Below are 25,688 nucleotides of genomic sequence, written 5' to 3' on the forward strand. Positions count from 1 at the left end.
TAAAGCAAAGAAAAAGGGCGAAGGAATTTTATATTGCAAATTGCTGGATGGATCTGTTAAACCATTTTTTCTGAGAGATGTTTTGTATATCCCTGAATTCTCAAGCTCTTTGATTTCAATATCCAAGCTAGAGCAACAAGGCTGTGAATTGTATATTAAAGATGGACAATGTGTTGTTACCCAGAATGGAGAAGTTTGCCTTGTGGGCTCGGAATTTCAAGGTCTTTATTGTGTGGAAGAGCATTCTACAGACAGAGAAAGACCTGAGGCATACCAGCCTAATGTAGTGAACCTAGCCAAGTTGTGTCAGCATGGAAACTGCTTACAATTATGGCACAGAAGACTAGGACACAGAAGTTTTGAATCAATTCAAAACATGAAGGAACAGGGATTAGCTAATGGCATTGATTTTGTACCATGTGACACTGTAACTAATTGTGTTTCTTGTCTAGAGTTCAAGGCAGTAAAAAAGCCATTCCCAAAGCAGAGTGAAAGGAAGACGAAAGGACCCTTGGATCTGATCCACAGTGACGTATCTGGACCACTACCAGCAACCATAGGTAATCATAAATATTTTCTAACTATAACAGATGATTTCTCACGATACACATGTGTTTATTTACTGAAGGAAAAATCAGAGATGCTGGAGAAATTAAAACAATATGTGGCGATGGAAAGCAACAAATTTGGCTGGAAGCCAAAGATCCTGCGCACAGACAATGGAGGAGAATACATGTCCAATGCTACACAGCAGTTCTTGAGAGAACATGGAATCGTGCATCAAACTACAGTGCCTTACTGCCCGCCCCAAAATGGAATTGCAGAAAGAATGAACAGAACTCTACTGGACATGGTAAGATGCATGCTTGCTGACGCACACCTCCCACAGAAATTCTGGGGAGAAGGCATCATGACTGCTACATACATACACAACAGAATGAACACAAAACCTATTGAAACAACACCTTATGAACTTTGGCATGGTCATAAGCCGTCCATGACGCATCTGCGTGTCTTTGGAAGCACGGCTTACTCATACATCCCAAAGGAAAAAAGGACTAAGTTAGGGGCTAGGGCCACAAAAGGGATTTTTGTAGGCTACGCAGCACAATCCAAAGCCTACAGAATTCTGGATCCTGACACCAACAGGATAACCATAAGCAGAGCAGTGTGTTTTGAAGAGGATGAAAGAGCTACACCTTCAGAGGGGGCCTACACTGAAGCAAGCAACCAGACCAAGCACCCTGATGACTGGATTATGCTTCCTGATCTCAGAGGAACTGAGGAGGAGGAGACAGCAGATCCAGATCCAACCACACTTGACACAGAGACCCCCAGCGATCCACCAGACGCACCTGAGGTGATAGGAGAGACCACAGAGGGTGAGGTGAGGCGATCAACACGCTCAAACAGAGGTGTTCCAGCTCCAAGGCTGTCCTACCTCGCAAGAACAGTGGAACAACCAGAACCTTCATCATGGGAGGAAATATCCCAGCTACCACAACCAGAAGCCCAGAAGTGGAAACAAGCTGCAATTGAAGAGCTTGAGGCTCTACAGAAAAACAAAACCTGGACTCTTACTAAGTTACCACAAGGAAGAAAAGTTATTGGCTGCAAATGGGTTTTCAAACTCAAACATGATGCTGATGGTGAGATTCAGCGCTACAAAGCCAGATTAGTAGCAAAAGGATATTCGCAGAAATATGGAGAAGATTATGATGAAACCTTTGCACCAGTGGTTAAACATACCACAGTAAGGACTCTGTTAAGTATTGCTGCTAGCAAAGGAATGCATGTTGAGCACCTAGACGTGAAAACTGCATTCTTGCATGGTGAACTAGAAGAGGACATTTACATGCAACAACCACCAGGTTTCTTACAGGAAGGCAAAGAGGACTATGTATGCAAACTGCAAAAGAGCATTTATGGTTTAAAACAAGCTGCCAGAGCATGGAATATAAAACTGAATGATATGCTGCTTCAAGCAAACTTCAAAAGAAGTGAAGCTGATCCCTGCCTGTACACGAGATGCAGAGATGGGAAATGGACTTACATTTTGGCGTATGTTGATGATTTGATTTTTGCCTATGAAAATCCAGATGACAGCAAGGAAATAATGGATCATCTGAACAAAGAAGTGGAAGTCAAGCAACTTGGCAACATTGCACACTACTTGGGCATTCAAATACAAAGAGAGAAAGATGGAAGTTTCCTGATCAACCAAGAACAGAAAATTAAAGACTTGATAAACTTGCTCAGACTGGAAAATGCAAATCCTACACCAACTCCAATGGAAGTGAACTACATAAAGCAAGAAGATCAAACTGAGCCACTATCTGACAACCATAGATATCGTGAAGCATTGGGTAAGCTTTTATACATTAGTACACTCACTAGGCCAGATATTAGTACAGCAGTTGGCTTACTTTGTAGAAAGACTGCATCACCAACAGTCAAGGACTGGAATGCAATGAAAAGACTTGTTAGGTACCTAAAGGGTACTGCACATTTTAAGCTCAAGCTGCCAGCTAATAGTCAACCAAAGCTAGAAGCATACGTAGATGCAGACTGGGGTGGAGATATAACAGACAGGAAATCCACCAGTGGTCACATAATTTTCTATGGAGATGGAGTGATAAGCTGGTCAAGCAGAAAACAAGACATAGTAGCATCATCAACCACTGAAGCGGAATATGTATCAGCTGCACAGGGCTGTCACGAGATACAATGGCTGTGTCAACTACTGAAGGACCTAGGTACAGAGGTACCACAGCCCATACCAGTGTATGAAGACAACCAAAGCTGCATTCAACTCTCCAAACAAGAAGATGTAAAGAGGAGTACCAGACATATTGATGTGAAGTACCATGTAGTGAGAAGTCTGCAGAAAGATGGACTAATCAAGTTGCTCTACTGCCCGACAAATGAAATGCTTGCAGACTTACTCACTAAGCCACTACCAAGACCCTGCTTTGAAAAGCTGAGAGAGAAAATGAATATTGTGAACTGAGTCACGAGACAACGAGAGGGGGTGTTGGAAGTAAAGGACTTTGCGCTGTCTCTTTGCCTCAGACAGTGGAGGACAGACTAGTAAGTCAGAGGGCTAGAAGGTCAAAGACATTTGGTCATCACTTCCTGCTGCTCTGATGCTATCCCTTTGAAATGTAGATTGCTAATCTTAGGGGATTCAACTTCCTTCCTCCTTCTCTCTCTTGCTACCTGGCTGTTGACCTTGCAACATGGCAAGTCTCTTGCCCTGCACCATATGTGCAGAGAAGATGGTGAATCCATCTGCATCCATTTAGATAGATAGATTAGAGATCCTAAATCCTCACTTTCCTATCTAGAATGGAGTTCCTTAATAAATGCCTTTTATATTGATTTGAAACTAGCAATTGGCTCCAAGTTACTTTACTCTTAGCACACATGCATGCCTAACTAAATCCGCTGTGTTTGTGCCTCTGTGCACTCTGCTATATTGAAAAAGGGATTCTCTCACCACAGAGAATTTCCAACAGTTGAGAAGTTTGTCCAAGCAGGGATCCTGTAGAATGTGTGGGGGTGGGGTGGGGGGGTGGAGTCAGAATGGGAAAGGGAGGGAAAGGAGAAGAAGAAGTTGGAGATGTTTCTGAATAAACTCTTAGTTAAATCTGCATTAGATTACTTTGTGTTTATGAATGAAGCATCTATAAAACAGTCCCCTTTTTATTTAGAAGTTGTCTTACATTTTGCAAGCAACAGCAGGATTTTCAAACTCAGTTCCTTTCCTATAACTCAGTGAGAGATTTTTAAACCCTTTGAAAATAGATATATACAGATCAGCTGGGGGCAAGAGAGAGAAAGAAGCTCTGCCAATAGCTTGATTTATTACAGCTGCCAAATGGCATAGCATATCTGTAAAGTGCAAAGGCAGGGTGTACAGTCATTCAAACCTTTTTCTAGCAGTTTCTTTGACAGTAAAGAAAGCCCAGGCTGCTGACCAGACAGCTTCAAGAAAAGAGGAAGTGCAGGCAAACAGAAAATAATCTTCACATTGAAGACTGCTAATGGTTCAAACTTTCTCACATTGTGAAAGAGGCCGTTCTTTTTCAACAGTTGGGGGGAGGCTTTTTCAGGGTTTGTTTCTCTCCCCACTAGTCATGTGCACGGACGAGTTCGGAGGCCATTCTAAAGGCCTCCAGACCGGTCCGGGCACAGGGTGGTATTGGTTCGGGTGGGGGGGTTCCAATAAAAACAGGGGGGGCTCTACTCACCCCTTCCAGTAAAAAAACGTATTTCTTGTACTAATTGGGCGGCAGGGTGCCGCCCGCTTCAATCTCCTGGCGCGGGCTCCTCGTATCCATCGGGGCGGCAGGATCGCTCCAGTCCCTGCCGCCCCCTTCAAGTTAAGTCCCCCTCGGCTGGCGGCCGCCCCCTGAAGTTCCCCAGAGGTCCCCCGCCACCCCCTTCTTTCCAAAACTACCCCCATTACCAGAGGACGGCAGGAGAACTCCCTGCCGTCCCCTTCCCCCTTGCCGGCTTGGCTGCAAATGGCTTCTAGGAATGGCTAGAAGCCATTTGCAGCCCAGCCGGCAAGGGGGAAGGGGACGGCAGGGAGTTCTCCTGCCGTCCTCTGGTAATGGGGGTAGTTTTGGAAAGAAGGGGGTGGCGGGGGACCTCTGGGGAACTTCAGGGGGCGGCCGCCAGCCGAGGGGGACTTAACTTGAAGGGGGCGGCAGGGACTGGAGCGATCCTGCCGCCCCGATGGATACGAGGAGCCCGCGCCAGGAGATTGAAGCGGGCGGCACCCTGCCGCCCAATTAGTACAAGAAATACTTTTTTTACTGGAAGGGGTGAGTAGAGCCCCCCCTGTTTTTATTGGAACCCCCCACCCCAGTGCCGGACCGGTTCCGTGCACACCCCTACTCCCCACTTCAGGGCTATGCAAAGACAGTGAGTTGGCAGTGAGGGAGTGTGATCCCTACCTCTCTTTAACAGCCCCTATAAGGAATGGGAATGGAGATTTACACCAAGAGGACAAGAGAGTCAGTCAGTGTCAAGGGTGATGCATCCAAAGCATGACCCTGACCACTTCCTAAATAGGTGTGTCTTCCTTTGCCTGCTTATACAAGTGATGCTGCATACCGAATTGGCTAAGATCTGCCATGTGACCCATCCAGGAAGCATTGCCCTCAATCTCACTCAGCTGCACTGAGTGGAACATAATGGAACATAAGAAGCTGCCATATACTGAATCAGACCATAGGTCCATCTAGCTCAGTATTGTCTTCACAGACAGGCAGTGGCTTCTCCAAGGTTGCCGGCAGGAATCTCTCTCAGCCCTATCTTGGAGAAGCCAGGGAGGGAACTTGAAATCTTCTGCTCTTCCCAGAGCGGCTTCATCCCCTGAGGGGAATATCTTGCAGTGCTCACACTTCTAGTCTCCCTTTCAAATGCAATCAGGACAGACCCTGCTTAGCAATGGGGACAAGTCATACTTGCTACCACAAGACCAGCTCTCCTCTACCACAGTAGGTAGAGGTAGGTAGAGGTAGCCTTCTAGTCTCTAGGTAGGGGTAGTCTACTAGGTAGGTAGGTAGAGGTAGCCTTCTAATCTCCCTTTCAAAGTCTCCCTTCTAGTCTCCCTTTCAAATGCAACCAAGACGGACCCTGCTTAGCTAAGGGGACAAGTCATGCTTGCTACCACAAGACCAGATCTCCTCTACCACAGTAGGTAGAGGTAGAGGTAGAGGTAGGTAACATGGTAGGTGGCTTGCCCTCAGTTACATCATCACACTAACTATGTGATCTCTGATTAGCTGGAATCACTGGTGGAAGGAGAGAGCAAAAGGGGCAATGATGCTGAAGCAGCAGCAGATGCAGTAAGAGAAAAATGGAAGAATAAGAGCACTAAAGAAAACCACAAAGAAGGGGTTTTTCAGGGACCACTTTGCTTTCTTAAAAATGCTTTTGACATAAAAGATGATCATTAATGAGCAGGGGCGCACCAAGGTAATTTGGGTCCCCAGACTGCCCAGCCACTAGGAGCCCCCCTGCACACAAGGCTCCCTGAAACCACCTTTTGGGGGCATGGCCCACCAAACCTTCGCTGTGTTGTTTTTAATTCTTACCACGGCCAAGGGGTGGCTGTGGGGAGGGAGAGGAGCAGTCCTTTTCCCTTCTCCCTGTTCCCCCAGTGGCAGCGGAGAGACCGGAACAATGCTAGTCCCGTCCATTCGGGCCATCTTTAACAAACTGCAAGGCACGTCTGTGCAGTTGAGATCCTCACAAGCCCATGACATCACTAATCTGCACAGGTGCACCTCACAGTCTGTTAAAGACCCTGGCTCAAACGGACGGGACCAGCGTCGCCTTGGTCTCTCTGCCACCGTTGGGGGAGGGGGGAGAAGGGAGCCATCCCTCAGCTATGATAAGAATTTAAAAAAATAGAGGAGGTTTGGTGGGGTAGGCGCGGGGTGGCTTCTGGAGGCCCCTGGCCCCAGCCATTTGGAGCCCCCCCCCCAACCTTGGAGGACCGGACAGGGTCCCCAAGGTCTGGGGGGTAGTGCGCCTCTGTTAATGAACAGTATTATTTATAACCTCTTATGGGTATATAATTCAGCAAATTCAGTCTCACTCCAAATCCCTTGCATTTCGCACAGTTCTTCTTTGGGGGAAAGGGATGGCTTTTAAAATTATACTCTTAACACACTAGTTCAAGGGTGCCATGGCAGATTGCAGTGGAGGGGAGGAAGGGGAATTTTCAGGCAGGGCAGGTTCACAGCAAAGTAGAGAGGCCTACTTTTGGTGCCAGGGTTGCCAATTGATTATTAAAAAATGGTCTGGCCAGTTCTTGTTTCATTTACAGCAGCATGATCTGAAGGAATTAGCAAATTAATCTGTTCATGTCATGTAGCTAAATATTATCACCTGCTAATGTATGTACATCAGGTGCTGTTAAAGGGAGAGGAGCAGGGACTAGTAAAGAATTGGGAACCTTAGCTCTTAGGTGCAAAGTTCAAGATCTTAAATTTTAAAAAAATCAGTTATGTTTTAAGAACATTTGTGGTGGTTACTTTTTTGTACTTCATAATATTGTAATGGCCATAAAATAAACTGACTGACTATACCTCATAATAACCTGAGACATGGGTGCTCAAATAAATAATGCATGTAGTTTGAAACCCAGGATGAGGTAAGAGGGCATATTTTTGTTTTAGATTGTTTTTGGAGCATCCTTTTTAGGCTTGGCTTTTACAAGCACCACAAATTTCTCTGAGCTGTAAGGAATGAGGATAAATGAATAATAGCATTTTTGCTAAACCACAAACCCTTTTCAGACATTATCAGAAGATACGCTGTAGTATAGCGTCTCAAAGCAGGTCTAGAAGTCCTGCCCACCCGTCAATCAATTCCAGCAGCACACCACTCATGGTTACAGTGGTGTTTGTCTAGAGAGGGGCATGCTGTAACTGTGATGGCTGCCATTTCCATGATTGGCAGTCTTGAGCCAAACATTGATCCAAAATTCCATGATAGGAAGATGGTTTAGAAAATAACTATATAAAGCTATAGACATGATGCTGGCTGCCATCTTGTAACAACTGCTATTCACCAAGCTCACATACATGATACATGACATCTATTTTATATTGCCTTGTAATATATTCAAATTAGTAGTCACCTTTGATAAGGAGAGGAGAGCTGGTCTTGTGGTAGCAAGCATGACTTGTCCCCTTAGCTAAGCAGGGTCTGCCCTGGTTGCATATGAATGGGAGACTTGATGTGTGATCACTGCAAGATATTCCCCTTAGGAGATGGGGCCACGCTGGGAAGAGAAGAAGGTTCCAAGTTCCCTCCCTGGCATCTCCAAGATAGGGCTGAGAGGGATTCCTGCCTGCAACCTTGGAGAAGCCACTGCCAGTCTGTGTAGACAACACAGAGCTAGATGAACTTATGGTCTGACTCAGTATATGGCAGATTCCTATATCCCTATGTTCCTATCTCCTATTACTTTTCTGAGTTACCTCAGCTGACAGGACATATCTCACACTGTCTGAGAAAGCAGAAACAGAGATTATTACTGCAGCAATAGGAGTGTAGGAAAGCTGAGCCTCATGGCTAAAGTAAAAAAAAAAAAATCAAAATAGTCTACTCTGAGATGGAAATGCATTTACATTTATGGTTAACTTTGCAGTGATTGGCTGTGAGCATTCTCAGGCATCATGCCAAATTGCTTTTCCAGTCTAAGCAAATGCCTGGGCTATTTGAGGAAAAATGTTGCTTCTACTGTGGACATTTAATTGATTTCAACATACAATTATATAGTAACACAGAAATGTAGTGATAAGCTGTGCACCATATATCCCATTTAATCACTCTTTAGTAGAATGGTAGTAAGCACAATGTTGTTTGGATCCACCATCTGCTTGCCAAAAAGGGGCCAAATAAGAGTATAATGGTTCTTTTCCAGGTTTTTCATCGGCATTAGGTTCCTAGGTACTCACAGCATGGTCTTAATAACATGACGAGGTTGAAACTGTACAGCCTTAAGTTCAAAATACCTTAGCAATCCTCTTGATTTGAATGGTTGTGTGAACCAGACCATTGTAAGCATTTCTTCTTTACACTGACTTTTGGAAGTCAAGGTTGAAATGTTTGAGAAATCTGGAGATCATGGATTGCTTAGGTCCTGTGGTTCCTCATCATTCCTCATCAGAATGCAATTCTGTTCCAGTTCCACCAGAATCGCAGAAGCTAGTCTGGAAAATACTTATATAAATTGGATATATTCATGCGATTGGTACTTGCGTCACCAATCGCGTCAATATGAGTCAATATGAGTCACATTGGGCAAATTCTGCTTGACTTAATTTGGCCCTTCATGACGTCGGGTCTGATCAGGTTGAATTGGAACCTAAAATTCTAGGCTGTGCACAGGCCTATTTGTAAAACACCTGAGCATTATGAGCTGAACAAACTTGCATTCCAAATCATGTTATTACAGACTTCAGTGACATGTCCAGCTGTTGGTGAAACAACTATGCAGGAACACTCTTTTCAAAAGGCAAGGTGAGGCAGTTGCCTCAGGCAGCAGATAATTGGGGCACCAACAAGGTGGCAAGATGCCCCACCTCCATCATTGGAGCAGCTCTCCAGGACTATTCTGACCCTTCTGAGCATTGCAAGGAGCACCTCTCCTCACACTCCTTGCTAAGCTTGGTGGTTGCTGGCAACCTTCCCTCCTTCTCACCCCACATGCTACTTTCAAAGTTTTGAAGCAAGGCAGAATTTGGCACTTTGTGTGAGGCACTGCAATACCACGGGCCATTCTGTGACTATCTGAGCCATTGGTACCATATGAGTTAGGCTTTAATGAGTGAGGGAATATATACTTTCTCACTGCTGTTATCCTGTTAGTTTGCCTTCTGTTGTTCCTCACCCATAGAGATGTTATAACAAAATCTAGTATTATCATTTTTATAAATGCACAGAAGTATCTATGCAAAGTGGTTTTCTGCAGGTGTTATTAAAAGTAGGGATGTGTGAATCGATCTAGGTGATTCAAGTGATTCGAATCCAAATCAACTCACCCCTCAAAAGGCCAATTAGATTAGAATTTCAATTCAATTTTGATTCAACGGCCATTTGGCATCTTTTTTAAACCATTCAGGCCCCCTAAATGATTTTTAAAGGATGCCAAGTATGATTGAATTGGTTCAAATTTAATTCAAATTCAAAACACATTTTTGAATTTGATTCATATTCAGAACTAATTTTCAAAATTTAATTTTAATTTTAATTGAATCTAAAAATTTGATTCATACACATCCCTAGTTAAAAGGTTTTCAACCTACATGAGAGCATCCTTGCCAACAGCAGTTACCCAGTTCTTAGGCTTTCATTGATGTTTTACACTCCATCTGGTCTTGATCTACATACACTTGAATGGGTTGTCTTTATTTGGACCCACTGTAGTCACCCAGTCCACATAAATGCAACCCATTCACATAAATGTAGACCAAGTTATCAGGTGTAGAGTAGAAACAACAATTGAGAGGGCTGAGGATGCAACAAGTGCAGCAAGCAAGTTTTTTCCCCATGGGGGAATTGAATCCCTGGCTCTTTTCTTCATAGTCTATTCTATGATAAATAAAATTAAAGCACTGGAGCCCTGTCCATTTATTACACAAATTATAAGATTAGCTGATCAAAGACAGAACCCATGTAATCACAAATGATGATAAACAATTACTGAAGTAACTATCAAAGATTTTTTTAAAAAAACCACAGTTGTCAAATGTTAATGGCTGAATTATTCAAAGTAAGAACAGCCCAGCTGGATCAGGCCCAAGACCCATCTAGTTCAGCATCCTGTTTCACACAGTGGCCCACCACATGCCTCAGGGAAGCCTACAGGCAAAAGTTGAGGTCGTGCCCTCTCTGCTGCTGTTGCTCCCCTGTAACTGGTATACAGAGACATCATGCCTCTGAGGCTGGAGGTGGCCCATATAGACACCAGACTAGTAGCCATAGATAGACCTGTCCTCCATGAATTTGTCTAAGCCCCTTATAAGAACATAAGAACATCCCAGCTGGATCAGGCCCAAGGCCTGATCCAGTTTGTATTTCCATTCAAACTGAAAGGACAAGTTAGACATTGCCTAACTTCTCCTTTTAGTTTCAGTGGGACTACTTTGAGCAATTTTCTCATCATTGTCAGTAAGGCACCCTTCATCGAGAATACTGGAACTAGGACTTAAAGACTAATATAAGATTCATTTTTTTAACCAATATTTCATGGACGGCACAAACGGGGGGTACTTTGAAACATTAATGTGGGGACAAGAAAGTTTTCCAAATGTTGACAATAGAGCAGATGTGCAACATTGAATCATTTTCTGGTGCATTCCGGGGGGAAAACAATGGATCCACTGTCAGGAGACAAGTGATGGTTCTAGAATTTCTGCTGCCGCCTGGAGAGACAAGAACCTTTTTCAATCTAAAGCAAGCAGAACACACTGCTGCCTTAGGTGCAGCCTCACCCCATCCTCCAAATCCATGTGACAAAAGTTTTTGATTCTCATCAAACATGCAGAAATCATTGAAATTTTGGCACAATTACTTCGTCTATAATGAAGTAGCATATTCCCTACTAAGCCAATCAATATGTAAGAGGCCATAAGATAGTGTCTAGCACCTAGTACAGCTAATCAGCATGAGTCTGCATAAGCTCTGATTCCATCTTAAGACGTTTATAAAATGCAGACTTTGGGGCCATTTCACCAGATCCAGCTTCTCCAGACTTGGGCTTTTCTTACCATCATCTCAAGAAGCCAAAAGCTAGTTGCTCAAGATTTTATGTCAATTTGGTGATTTCTAATAAAGATATTACAAGTAATGGTGCCGGGGTGGGTGGGAGGCATGGCTCACTCCATCACATGTCACTGCTGCATGTGGGCTGCTGGGGGGTGTGCTGCCACAGCAGGAATGTTGCCTGAAGCCGCGGTCACATGGGTAAGGACCTGTGTATTTACTTTTAAAAGTGTTGCTCGCCACCGCACCCCCGCACCCTGCCGGTGCTGCCTCAAACCATTGGACCAAACCGGGCTGAACCAGTTCACTGGACTGCAGACTGGTCCAAATTCAGACCGGATCTCTAACCGTAATCCAAGCACACCCCTAAAATATCTTGTTAGAATGGGTTATACTCATTTTTGTCTTCTTGAATAAAAGAGACATGAGCTATATGGACATCTAGTGGTAGGGATATGTCATTGCAGAAACAACTGTTCATATCTGCAGCTTCCACAACTTACTGTATAAATGCCACATTCGTAACATCAAGCCTTTGTGCTGCATATTTTTAATGCTACCACTTAACTGAAATGAAAGGAATAAGACATCAGCAAATGGTTGTTGGGGGTAAAAACATAACTTTCTGTAAGGGAATATATCTTGGGGAGCCCATCTGCTGGGAAGTTCTCATGCACAAGCCCCATTGAAGTGAAGTGGAGGTTTTAAGAGCCATGTTCTTAAGTATCTCCCATTAACCATTACTTTGGTAGGTATTGCCTACCAGGTGCCATGAAACTGGCTTGTTCATTTGGCCTGCTCCTTATCAACAAATCCTTTCTACACTTAATGTTTATCACTAGCAAAGCTGGAAGGAATGCACATATATTTTATTTTAATGGGTTTGCCAACCTGACCTAATTCCACAAACTCATAGCACTACAGAACAGAATTAATAACCTCTTATTTCGGAAATCAGTGTTTCAAAATTGCCTTCTTTTGAAGCTTTGATCTTTCAAGCCCCTGGTGAATAGATAATAGAATCCTATTCCTCACAGCTAGGCCCCAAGTCAGGCTTGCACAGAGTTATTAGCCTGATACAGTCTTGCCTTTCTGTATCAGACCAAGGCCTATCTAATTTCTCCCCACTAGCCAGCCAAATGCATCTGGATGCTCAACACCAGGAGATGATTATCAGTAGTGGCTCATCCTAAGGAGCCAGGGGGACACCTGACGAGGTGCATCTGCCTCTGTTTCCCGGCTGTAGGGATCGGGTGGTTGCGGTTCAAGGGGTCGACAGTTCAACCCCTGAACCAAACCACCCCCGGTTTGGTCCGGACCTGGACCAAACCTCCCCTGAAGTTTGGGGATTTGTGAACATTTAAAGTTTTGTTTTGTTTTGTTTTGTTTTAATTGCCATAAAAATGCTCCTTGGGTTGGCGGAGGGGTGTGTGTGAGTGGAGGTTTCCCTTCCCCCCACCAGCCTTGAAAATGCCCCCTGTGGACCTTTTAGGCCCATTTTTCAGCCCGTTCAGGCCTTCCTAAAATGGTGCGGCGGCCAAAATGGTATCTGTCACACATGCACAAATGGCTTCTTGCGAGGCCTGGCATGGCCCAAGGCCTTGCAGAGGCCATTTGTGCATGTGCAGTGGCCATTTTTAAAAAAATTAAAAATGACCACCAAAAACATGTCCAACACGCAAATGGCCTCTGCGAGGCAGTGGGACATGGCAGGCCCCACAAGAGGCCAGTTGCGCATGCATGGCAGCCACCATTTTGGCGGCTGTGCCATTTTAGGAAAGCCTGAAAAAAGGACCAAAAAGGCCCAAGGGGGGCATTTTGAAGGCCAGTGGGGGAGGGGGAACTTCCAAGCATTCCCCTGGCAACCCGAGGAGCATTTTAAAAAATTACCTTAAACTTTTAAAAGTTCACAATCCCCCCGGACCAAATCAAACCGGCGGGGGTTCGAGGGGTGCCAGGCCAAACTGGCCTGGTGGGGTTCAAGGCCGGTTTGGCCTTGAACTCAACCAGGCCAGACGATTTTGTTCACATCCCTACCCGGCTGCTCCTAGCTCCAGCTGCTCCTTCTCATCCAAACCACTCTGCCCCAGCATTAAGAAGAGTTGCAGTTCCTGCAGGCTGGCCATTCATCCGATAGAACTGCGTGAACTTCTAGCCCACACAATTCTTCCTGATGAATGGCTAGCCAGCAGGCAGCAGAGCTTTTGTTAACCCAGGGCGGGGCATGATGGTAGAGTGAGGCACAACCGGAGCTGCCAGGAACAGAGGCAGCTTCACCACATCTGGTGTCCTGCAGCTCATTAAGACAAGTCACTACTACAGATGATGATGATGATGATGATGATGATGATAGCCAAACCCAGTTTGTTCTCACCACTTCAAATTCATCATAGAGATGTCAGTTCAGCCTGCTGCCTCAGCCGCGCCACCCAGCCATTCCCCCTGTGTCAGATGTCAGACACCCAGCCATGCCCCCTATGTTTCTCTGCCTTTCCAAGCAGGGAAAGGCACTCCTGGCCATGTTGGAAACTCAGTGCTGGCTGTTGAAGCATCTGACGTCAGACGCAGGGCGTGTGATGTCAGCTGCAGGGCGTGTGACATTCAGGGGGCATGGCTGGGGTGCCAGGAGCGGCCCCAGGGGCGTGGCGGCCCAGGTTCTTTGGACCCATTTGGTCAATAGTAGCTACGCCCTTGGTCAGTGGCACTTACAGGTCTCATGTCCAGATATGAGCTTTTGGGTTCTTAAAAAGGAGAAACAAACACTTCAAATTCTTCTCCAGTTCAGATAAAAATAAAATCAGAAAAGAATTCCCAGCTTAGCCAGCATTCCCCCAACCCCCTTCCTCTTCCCTCTAAGCAAAAAATAGATAGTCTAGAGCAGAGGTGACTGTGGTGTTCCTGTCATGGGAAAGAGGTAGATCTGATCTCTCCCTCCCACCCCCTCCTCGATACCAAGAGCATGTAACAGGAAGAAAGTTCTCATTCATGAGGGCTACTTCATTGGCAACTAAAATTCCCAAAGGCCAACAGGGTCTTTTTTTCCTTTGACACCCTAAAGGAGAGGGAGGAAGAGATCCCCTCCCCTTTTCAGCCAACTGGGGAAGTTTTGCTTAAAGGGAGATTGGGACTGAATTCAAAATGCCTCAATTCCAATTTTTTTAAAAATGGGGGAAAGCTTTTTCTGAGGCAATCCAAGATGAGTTCAGGACAGATTGCCATCTCTGATTGAAACACACATTTCCTCTGCACATAGAAATCCTTGTAATTCTTCTAAGCGAAGAATTATCACCATATCGTGCGCTAACAAATTCAATAAGTTAACTATGTGCTACAATAAGTATTTCTTTTAAGGAATCTTCCCTTGAACTGAGTTTGAATTAAAGTGAGTGGAATTAGAACATTGCTGCCAATAAGAGCAGCAATGGCAGGGAATCTTGCTGCCTCGAAATAACATAAGATATCCCAGGCAGCGTGTCACTATCTTGCGAAGCCAAGACTTTTATTTACATTGCTGCTGACTAAAAAGGGGAGGGCATTTCTCAGAAGTGTTTTTGTTTCTCTTTAGAAGTCGTCTTGTACGGTGAAGGCAACATGGACTGTCTCTGCCTCTTCCTCCTCTTTTTTGTAAGTACGCTTACATTCCCTTTCTGCAGCACTTCCTAAAGAAGCATTTTAGTAGCTGGAGGGATATTCCTCTGTACGGCCGTCTGTCACTTTGCTTTTTTTCCTCAGTTCCCGGTTATTGTGAAGGCTATTGAGACGTGGAAACAAACAAACCGGATGGTGGACAGAGCTGTATGATAAACTGGAGCAGAAACATTTGCTTTTTCTTGCCCAGAGATAGGAAGGAAACCATATATTGTAAGCTCTATGACAGGAAAGATGATTACAGTCTCTTTGGACTTCAAAAATGTTAATTTACCAAAGGTGCAATTTTATATAGTAAATCCCATTATTGAGTCAAAAATGGTTACACAGTCACCCACCCCACCAAAACAACCTGATAGCTTTTCAGATGACGTGGGGAGATGAGGAAAAAGTCAAACTCACATATAGTTTGTAATTGCTTATGATGCAATCCTGAGGTGTGTTTTTTTTAAAGGGGAAGTTCACCATTTGTTCCCGTTGAGTACTTTGCTTTATTTTGCTGTATAAATATCTTTAGTTTAACATCTTAATTCAAATGGCTGGACATTGATTATATAGGTGGCATTTTAGGGAAGCGTCGTACTTCTTATCAAGTTCAGAACCAGGAAGATACTCCCCAGAACTTGTCGGGGCCCTGCCTCTCCTAACGCGGCCTTTCAGTTTTCATAGAACTTTCTAACCCTGGCCCTTCTAATTGGCTTCAGAACCTTCAGTGAGCAAAATTGCTGATCCCTTAGTTGATTTAGCCCTATTATTATAGGGACTTCTGAGGCTGGATGATTCCTGCCCTCCCCCACTCAAAACTACACAAGGTTTTGCTTCTGCATATACCTGATTTTTAAAAACACTTAAAAGCACAGTGTTGTTGTTTTTAATAGGTGTTATCTGGTGGCAAAAAAGTAGCTAACCGGTTTTCTATTCAAATGTCATTTTCTTAAACTGCTGCATCGCATCCATTTTACACCTGATCTGTACCAGGTTTGGAGAGGTGTTGTCATTTGTCGCCTAGTTAACCTGCAAATGTTCAGGCAGATTGGACAGACAGTTTAAATTGAATGCCCATTGACCAATATAATGTGCAGCACTTAAAATGTCAGAATGGTGAAACACAACTCCTCCACTATACTGGCTCACGTACCATGCAATGCCACAAGACAGTTGGAGCAGTGCCAACACTGCTCTGTGTCTGTAAACACCATTGAGCAATTTGCACATCAAGGCAGCTCCCCTCCAGAGTAAAGTTGCACAAACATTATTTCCATTGGGCATTCCATTGCAAAACCTGTGCTGCATTTGTGCAACTTTATGCTGGGACGGAGCAGTCCTGGTGCTCAGTTCTGCCATGGTGTATGCACATGCAGAGCAGCATGGGGCATACTCTAATGGTATGTAAGCCACTGGCGGGGGGAAAAATCATTGCGTGTGTGTTTTAACATGTAAGCCACTTTGAACAACTTGAAGAGGCAGGTATTGATTTATCAAATGAATGAATGAATGAATGAATGAATAAATAAATAAGTAAGAGAAGTGGCAATGATTTAAAATGAATTCCTGTATATTAATTTCTGTGGTTGATTCTTAAAGTTATAGCAGTTTTTGTTTTTATTTTACTTTACAAACAAGAAGGGAAGTTCCAGGAACACATTGGGGGAGAAAGGGAAAGAGCATGTGGTAACTGTGAGCTTTAGCATTTGCTGTTGAGCTTAAGTCAAGGAAAAAGTACCGGTGACTCATTTTTATGCCAAAACCAGTCACGGTCAGTAAGAGTCTTTCTTCTTCTAAACCACATTAGACTGCAGGTGGGGTAAAGTCTGGTGGCTCCTTCATGTGAAAAACTCCCTGCACAGAAATAAAGTAGAAAAATTCCCTCACTTTCCTATGTGATGATTTTAATGCAGTCAGGAACATAACATAAATTAAAACAGGAATTAAAACCTTAAAACAATTTAAAAACACAAGTCTAGCTAAAAGCTTGTGTTAATAATAGTATCTTTATAGACTTCTTAAAAGTTTTCAGAGATGAGGAGGTTCTTTTTTCAACAGGGAGCACATTCCAGAGTCTCAGATGACAACAGAAAAAGCCTGTCCCTGTGTGGCCACCAGATGAGCTGTTGGCAACTGCAGGCAAACTTCTCCAGATGATCTCAATAGGCAATGGGTAGGGAAGTGCACGAACCTGTTCGTAGGCCCTTTTACAGGCCTCTAAACAGGTTCAAACACTGGCCGGTTCAAACGTTTGGCAGTGAGGGGGGTGGGTCCGGACATGAAGGGCTGGGAAGGGTGCACTTACTCCTCCCCCTGCTCCCCCCATGTTCGGTTCCTGTAAAATCCTTCGGGGAGGCAGCATACCTCCCTGCTGCCCCTTCCCCTATTTGGCTAGAAGTGTCCGGAAGTACCTGGTGCACGTGCACATGCTGGGCATGTGTGCGCACACGTCACCCACGTCCTCATGCACGTCAGATGGGCTCATGCTCGATCATGACATGCAGGCACGCCCAGCGTGTGCACATGCACCCACTACTTCTTGCCACTTCTGGCTGAAGAGGGGAAGGGGCGGGTACATTGGGAGGTACATTGCCGCCCCGAAGGATTTTACAGGAACTGAGCACCGGCAGGGTAAAAGCGGGGGGGGGGGGTAAGTGCACCCTCCCCCACCCTTAAAGTCCCACCCCCTTTTAGCAACCCCTGCTTGGTTCCGTGTAGATCCCTAGTGATGGGGCTCATAGTGAAGAAGACGTTCTCTTAAATACCCGGGGCCAAAGATGTTTAGGGCTTTATAGGTTATATAACCAGCACCTTGTATTTTACCCAGAAACCTATTGGTAGACAGTGTTGTTCTTTTAATATAGGAATAGGAGTAATATGGTCTCTTCAAGATGACCCAGAGACCAAACTGGCTGTTGCATTCTGTATCAACTGACACTGAGAGATCCAAAAGGACCAACAGAGTCACACTCTGTCTGTCAATTCCCCATTGGAAATCATCCATCAGGCTGACCAAGGCAGTCTCCACCCCATAGCCTGTCCAAAAACCAATCTGAAATGGGTTTAGATAATCAGGCCACCACCATTAGGGGTGTGCAATTCGGATTTTTGGTGTTTCGATTCGGATCTGAATCGAAACACCCCCGATTAATTTTGGATCCGAATCTGGCCCTTCCGATTCACCCCCGATTTGATTCGGATCTGAATTAATCCGAATCCAAATCGATTCGGATTAAAAAATGGGTCCTGGGGCCAAAAGAGTGGGGTGGAGTGGTAGTGCCTAATGGGTGGAAGCTACCACCCAAATTGCAGAGGGATTGGCCAAAGGGCTGATTTTTGGTGAATTTTTGAAGTTTATGCGTCTTTAAGGTTTTCCCCCATTAGGTATAATGGAGGGTGTATCGCTTCACGTCAGGGGGAAAGGGGTGGGCTAGAGCAGTGTGGGGTTGGTGGTAGTGCAAGGTAGGGGCAAGGAAGCTACCTGAATTTTTTCAAAGGATTTGGGCAGAGAGTGGATTCATGGTGTCTCATTGAAAATCTCATTTGCTATCATAGAATCCACACTCAGAACACCTCAGAAACAACAGAACCCTGTACGCCATGGGTTAGCAACCCATGGGGGTGGTTGGCACCCTATGTGCAATACACCACCACTCGCTCTGGACCACCCCAGCACCCCCCAAGTGCACTTATGGGGCTGCTGAAACCTCCATTACCTTATGAGGAAAAACCTTAAAGACACGTAAATTTCAACAATTCATCAAAAATCACCCCTTTGCCCAATCCCTCTGCAATTGTGGTGCTAGACTCCAGCCATTAGGAGCTACCATCCCACCCCACTCTTCTGCCCCCGATCCCACGTTATGCCCCAAATCTGCCACAAAGACCCCAAAACCTCAACAATTCACCAAAAATCAGCCCTTTGCCCAGTCCCTCTGCAATTGGGATGGTAAACTCCAACCATTAGGCGCTACCACCCCACCCCACTCTTCTGCCCCCAATCCCACGTTATGCCCCAAATATGCCACAAAGACACAAAGACACTAAAACCTCAAATATTCACAAAAAATCAGCCCTCTGCCCAATCCCTCTGCAATTGGGGTGGTAGCCTCCACCCATTAGGCACTACCACCCCACCCCACTATTTTGCCCCTGGTACCCGAAATTCGAGTAGACGTCACATCAGACCTTTTTGCATTGAAGTCATTGGGAGGCAAAAAGGCGGGAAATTCAAATAGGCATCATTGCTCAAAATGGAGGGGGAAGAAGAAGGCATTTATTGGCTACAAAATGGAGGGCCGAAACAACAGATATTTCGGAGCCAAAACGGGAGTGATTCGTTTCGGCTCCGAAAACTTTCGGAGGGCTAGAAGGGTGATTCAGTTCGGATCCGAATCACCCGAAATTGGCTGTTTCGGGTACAGATTGTTCTGTACCCGAAATGTTTCGCACATCCCTAACCACCATCTCAGTTACCTTGCTCAGCCATGGAAGATTGGAGACAGGCCTGTAATAGCTGAACTCTGAGGGATCCAATGCAGCCTTCTTCAGAAGAGGTCTAATGATTGCCTCCTTAAGGCAAGGAAGGAGGCATCTGGCCCTCCTTCAGAGAAGCATTTATAATATCTTCCAGGCCCTCTACAACAACCTCCCTATCAGATAGTATAAGCCAGGGTTTCTTAACCTTGGGCCCCCAGATGTTGTTGGACTACAACTCCCAGAATCCTCAGCTGCAATGGCTTTTGCTTGGGGATTATGGGAGTTGTAGTCCAACAACATCTGGGGGCCCAAGGTTAAGAAACCCTGGTATAAGCCATGTCAGAAAAGGTTCAAAAGAACAGATGGTAGGCCACACTGTTCCAAGCAGCGTATGTTGTGGTAGTTGTGTTAATAAACAAACTAATAAACAAAGCTATGGATATTGGGGTAAAAGAAACAGAAAAACTTGCTTTAAAAAAGGGAAGTTAAGCATCAGCTTTATTTGCAAGATAACAATATGATTCTATAACTAATAAATGCTTCTGAGAAATAGGTTCTTTTTGAGATATAAATAATATTAATAAATAAATAAAAGGCCTGCTCCAACTCTTTTGCATTCTGCTCCCTATGATCTGAATGTGCATCCCCATCTGATGCCGCCATCACCTTCCATAGCACAGAGATGGACCCTGCAATGTGTAACTGCATCTTGATGCCAATCCATATCGTCTGAATATCATGGGAATACCTTGCTGAACTGAGGCACTAGTATTTTACCAAAAATATGAAATGGCACACACTAGTAAAAGGAAGGATGGAGATTTGCTCTGTATTGTGCTATATTTTATGAAGGAAGGGTTATCTCTTGGCTTAACAGGCAGCTGAGTGCCCGCTTCAAATTCAGTGTCATTTCCAGTCTATGGTTTCAAGTACGCTTGCTTGCCATAAGTCTCCAGTCACCTAGAAAATGTACTTCGCTGACATACAGACGAATGCTGCACTAGTGCACTGAACAAAGTTGCACGTATGCAAGATGGTCATGGAGCTATGAAGATGTTTGAAGTTGGGCAATCTCTTGCACTAGTGTACTTGCAAAAGGATAGCAGAACAGGGGCTGACATCCGGGCTAGTGTTGTACTAGAATAATGAGGGAAGTTGTGCACACTAAAGTTTACAGAGCTCTGCAAAGTTGTGGTGCTCCATGATGTTTTGCAATCACTAGACCTTCTCTGAAACATATACAAGGTTGTGCTACACAGTTGTGAAATGTGCTGTGAAGCCTATTGTGCAATGCATTATGCAGGTTGTCAACATCTTCTGCTAGTACAAGGACTAGCAGTGATACAGTTTACTCTGCATATCCTTTAATTATTTCCAGAGTAACTGGGGAAAGTCAAATTCTACATTTATTTTTAAAACTTATGTAATAGTGATGCTACAATTCATAATAGAGAATTAGACAGGCACTTCTGATTAGTTTTCCAAGTATACCTCCACATAGTATTTGGGTATTTCATGAGCCCCAGCATACTGAAATTCGTAGTTTTCCAGCATTTTTTGGTCTGGCTAAATCCACTGCTATATAGTTTTTGAAATATTAAAAGATTAACGAGCTTGGCTTGTATTTTTGAGCTGATATTATGGTAAAGTTATCTGAAAGATGGGTGTCAGATGTTTGGACTGGGGGCGAAATTTCAGTGCTTGCCCTAGGCACTATTTCCCCTAGATAAGCCTCTGCATACACAACACAAACATCATGCAACACAAATACACACACACAAATGCACAAATACAACACAAATGCACAGAGAGAGAAAGGAAAAGTGTGGGTGTTGGAGGGTAAGTTGTAAGCGAACACAACTTACATTGCACAAGGTACATTCATTATTGTGATATTGCACAACTTCATTACTGATCACATGACACGTCTGTTAAGGCATCAACCTCAGATTTGAGTTTCCTGACTTTGTGGAGCTTGAGCCATATTGAGATAGCCTTAACTTTGGTCTTAAATCGGAAATATTTTATTTTTAAAAACATTGAATAGATAAATAGATGCCGAGGTTGTGTACACGACCTCTGGCCGCCACTCGCCAGAGACATGGCGGCCGTCTTTGCCTCCGCCATGCCATGTGCCCACACGAGTGGCAGCACAGTGGAGGACAAAGCTGGGATTGGGAGGACAACCACAACAAATATTTATATACCGACTTTCAACAAAAGTTTCCAAAGCGGTTTACATAGAGAAATAATGAATGAATGAATGAGATAAATAAATAAGGAGGAAGTCCTCCTCCATCCCAGAGTGCCCCTTGCCAACAGCGCAGTGGCTGCTCTCATTAGAATAATTGCTGCTCTCGTTTGGCCACTCCTTTCCCTGGCTCACTGCTCAAAATGGCAGTGGGCTGAGGGGAAGCCTTCTACCCGCTGTCAATCACCCAGACTATTGCCTGCCGAGGTAGAATGAACCCACAGTTCATTCTACCTTGGTAAAAAGCTGGGTAAATGTCTTGGGGTACCCTTGGCTGGAGCAGCCGGGAGCAAGGGGCTCCCAGCACTCTAGATGACATGAGCCACCTGGGTTACCCCAGACAGCTCGTGTCGTGAGAATAGCCCTTGTGTGTGTGTGTTGTGATTTTAGAAATGTTTAACATTTTTAAAAATGTTAAAACATCATAAGCGGTGCTGTTCCTTCAAGTTACCACAGATTTCCAACCATGGGGGCAATGATGAGGGACAAGATACTTGTCCACAGAGGGACTTGTTCCCCTCGTCCTCCTCTGGCACCACCTAGGCTTACAGCACTTGCTCAGCATCTTCCTTGTTATCCTCTACTTCACAAAGAGGGAGACTCAAGATCAGAGCTCCTCAGGGTCCTTCTCGGTGACCAAAGCTGCTCCCAGAACCATCCACCAAGAAGCCTTTCCCTACTTCCCCCTGAACTCATACCTTCTAAACCACAAGCCATGAAGGCTCTCAAACCCTTCCCGACCTGCCTTCCATTCCCCTCTTTCAACTGATTATGGTTCTTATTGTGGCCACCACCTCATTCCTGTCTACAATTTGGCTTTTGGTCCTTCTTCTCCATCCTCTCTGAGTGTTGAGCAGATACCAAACAGGTTAATTTGCACTATGGGCTCCCCCCAGTAAGTGGAATGGTGGCGGTGGCTATAGCCCAGTGTGAGTGACACAGGGGCTGGTTTGGACAATACTTCATCCACTTGCCCACCACAAATGCAAAGGACACAAGCATTCATGGACATGTATGTCCTCCCTCCTGGCATGCTGAGGTGCCTTCTTTAATCATGTGGGAGGGCAGTTCATCCAAACCACTCTTCTGCAAGCATGACTTGACCCCAAAGCTAAGCAGGGTCTGCCCTGGTTGTATTTGAATGGGAGACCACATGTGAGCACTGTAAGATATTCCCCTCAGAGGATTGAGCCACTATGGGAAGAGCAGAAGGTTTCAAGTTCCCCCTCTGGCTTCTCCAAGTTAGGGCTGAGAGAGATTCCTGCCTGCAACCTTGGAGAAGCCACTGCCTGTCTGTGTAGACAATACTGAGCTAGATAGACTAATGGTCTGACTCAGTATACGGCAGCTTCCTTTGTTCCTTTGTACTTGTAGTTTTGCAGTATGTGTAGTGGAGTGGTTCAGATGAACCACCCCCTTCATATATAAACAATTAGGGAATGGTGCCACAGCACTGAGAGAGGGGAAAGATGTGCATGTTCAAGAAACATAAACATCCTTATTACTTGTAGTTGGGCTGATGGATAAAGTATGATTGGAACAGGCCCAAAGACAAGGCGTCACGACCATAATGCATCAAAATCCACTATTTTTCTAGCATTTTTCTCTCTCCACAGATACTTGACTTGATTAGTGCTGGATCCTCTTCTAATAATAATTCTCAATGTGAGCAGCCTGTTGGAAGGGATAAGAAATGTCCACCAGGCAAGTATCTTTTTGAAGATTTCTGTTGTGACGCTCGTGAGTTTGATTGTATTATTGCAAGACAGCTGAAGAGACTGTTGGAAACAGTGATGGGGCATATTTTGTGAAGCTATTCATCCCCATGAACAAATGCACACAGTTCCATGATGTTTTGCACCCCTTTACAAAATAAACTGTTTTATTTCTTTTATTTAAGATAGATAGATAGCACTTTATTTCAGTCCTAGACCAGACAAAAACAAAAACATTACAAAAAATCAGAATGAGTTTTACAAACCATATAACAGAATCTTCCCATTCTGGCAGAAATCCCCTTATAAAATTTAGACAATAAAAGATTACGATAAAAATAATCAGAATGGCCAGGGAAATTTTCGAGAAGCGGGGAAATTAATCTTAGCCAAATGTCCCTGTAGAAATCACAATATAGGATGACATGAGCAGTAGTTTCCACAGCACCAGAGCCACATGGGCAGAGTCGAGATGAAAATGATATCCCTTTAGATCTTCGTTCCAAAACAGCAGAAGGCAGCGTGTTGACACGGGCAAGCGTTAAGGCACACCTAAATTTAGGAATTAGTGTGTTACTTAAGTACTCTGCCAGTTTAAAACTGACAAGTTGGTTTCCTATTCTTTATTCTTCCCTATTCTTCCCTATTCTCCCTATTCCCAGCCTTTCTTGAGGCTGGCCACTTCCACCTGTATTTCCATATCTAAGATGCGCTGCTTAATGGCCCTCGTAGCCTGATCTATCCCTAACCTAGTAAGTTCAGCTTGAGAAAGTCCGAAATAGGAATGTTTACCACATTTTTAACCAGGGACTTCCATTTAAAGTTAAAGCTGTCAATCATTATTACAGAAGCTAGGCCCACTTGGGCAAAGATGAATTTTAACCAGAAGAGAATGATGCATCTCAAATAGCATGTCTCCAACCTAATAAGTCTTACCTTGTGTCTGATAAGAGCACTGGGCACACAACAAGGCACCTGCAGCACAGATCTGATGAATTTAGTTTGGGTAGCTTCCAGCAAAGAGAAGTTTCTTATGGGCCCCAATTGTGCTCCATATAAAAGTTATGGGTTACACAGGGCCGGACCGGGGGCGCTGAGAGGGCAGTGGAATGCATGTGGGGAGGGTGCCAGGTTTTAAGCAGAATAGGTAATTAGGGTGGGAGTTGGGGCGCAGGGGCACCACACGGCTGGGGTGCACCAGTAACCCTGTTGCCCGTCCAAGCCTGTGTGGGTATACTTTTGCAACAAAGAGTTTAATTGCAGCACGGATAAAAGAAGCACCCTGGATAAAATGATATGATTTAATCAAATTAATCAGTAGTTGGGCATTCTGCATTATAGAATTTAGGTGAGCATTGTGGGTACCCAATGAATGGGAAACTACGCCTAAGTATTTATAAGAATTAACTTGTTGATTTTATGTCCATTCATACCGAATTATAATGCTTCGGGTGTTTAGCAAATACCACAACTTTCATTTTATGATAATTAACTTCAATAAACTCATCTGCGCAAAAGGTTCTGAGAAGACCAAGTTCTCGTTTTAAGCCAATGGGAGTCTGAGACATGATAGCCATGTCATCAGCATAAAGCAAAATGGAAACATGCCTCTGCACTAATTTCGGAGGATGTATGGGGGTGACAGTTAATTGGGACACCACAGAATTAATATATATATTTAACAAGATAGGAGCTAAAATACAACCCTGTTTCACTCTTCTAAAAGTTGGAATCTCTGATGACAGGTAACCGTTGGGGTTGCAGCGAACATACCTTCAAGCAGGTATTATCATGCAAGTTGGAAATTAGGAGCAGTAGCCGCTTATCATTTGAGAGATCTTTCAATTTTTGCCAAAGGCTTTCTCTAGAAATAAAATCAAACACTGACTTTAGGTCTATGAAAGCTACATGTAGGGCAGAACCTGGATTGTGGGAATATTTTCCAGCTAAGAACTGTAGAGTAAACACGTGTTCTATGGTGGAACGCCCTGCCTAGAAGCCTGCCTGCTCAGGGGCCAAGATATTGTTCGTATCTATCCAGTCGATCAATTTGGCAAGTAGATGTTTGGCATAGATTTTACTAATTATGTTTAGAAGGCTAATGGGGCAATAATTTGCTGGATCCTCTCTTCTGCCTTTTTTGTAGATAGGTCGCAACACCCCAGTCCCTTGGTATTTTTGCCGTGTTATTAATATAAGTAAAAAGGAAAGCTAACTCCGGAACCACCAATCCATGTGAGCCTGTAAAACCTCAGTAGTAATAAAGTCATTTCCGGGAGCTTTTCCCTTTTTAAATTGCTTAATTAGATCTTCAA

General features: G+C 44.4%; 1 protein-coding gene across 1 annotated transcript in view; it reads left to right on the forward strand.

The window, feature by feature from the left end:
• The first annotated feature begins 14,791 nt into the window (after positions 1-14,791).
• FAS (Fas cell surface death receptor) overlaps positions 14,792-25,688 on the forward strand; it is a 35,448-nt gene continuing 24,551 nt past the window's right edge. Inside the window, exons 1-2 of the mRNA XM_053310560.1 lie at positions 14,792-14,919; positions 23,275-23,362. Coding sequence (XP_053166535.1) covers positions 14,887-14,919; positions 23,275-23,362 — 121 coding nt within the window. The 5' untranslated portion in view covers positions 14,792-14,886. The remainder of the gene's footprint in view (positions 14,920-23,274; positions 23,363-25,688) is intronic.

The sequence above is a fragment of the Hemicordylus capensis genome, chromosome 3, assembly GCF_027244095.1.
Source record: "Hemicordylus capensis ecotype Gifberg chromosome 3, rHemCap1.1.pri, whole genome shotgun sequence".
Taxonomy (NCBI): domain Eukaryota; kingdom Metazoa; phylum Chordata; class Lepidosauria; order Squamata; family Cordylidae; genus Hemicordylus; species Hemicordylus capensis.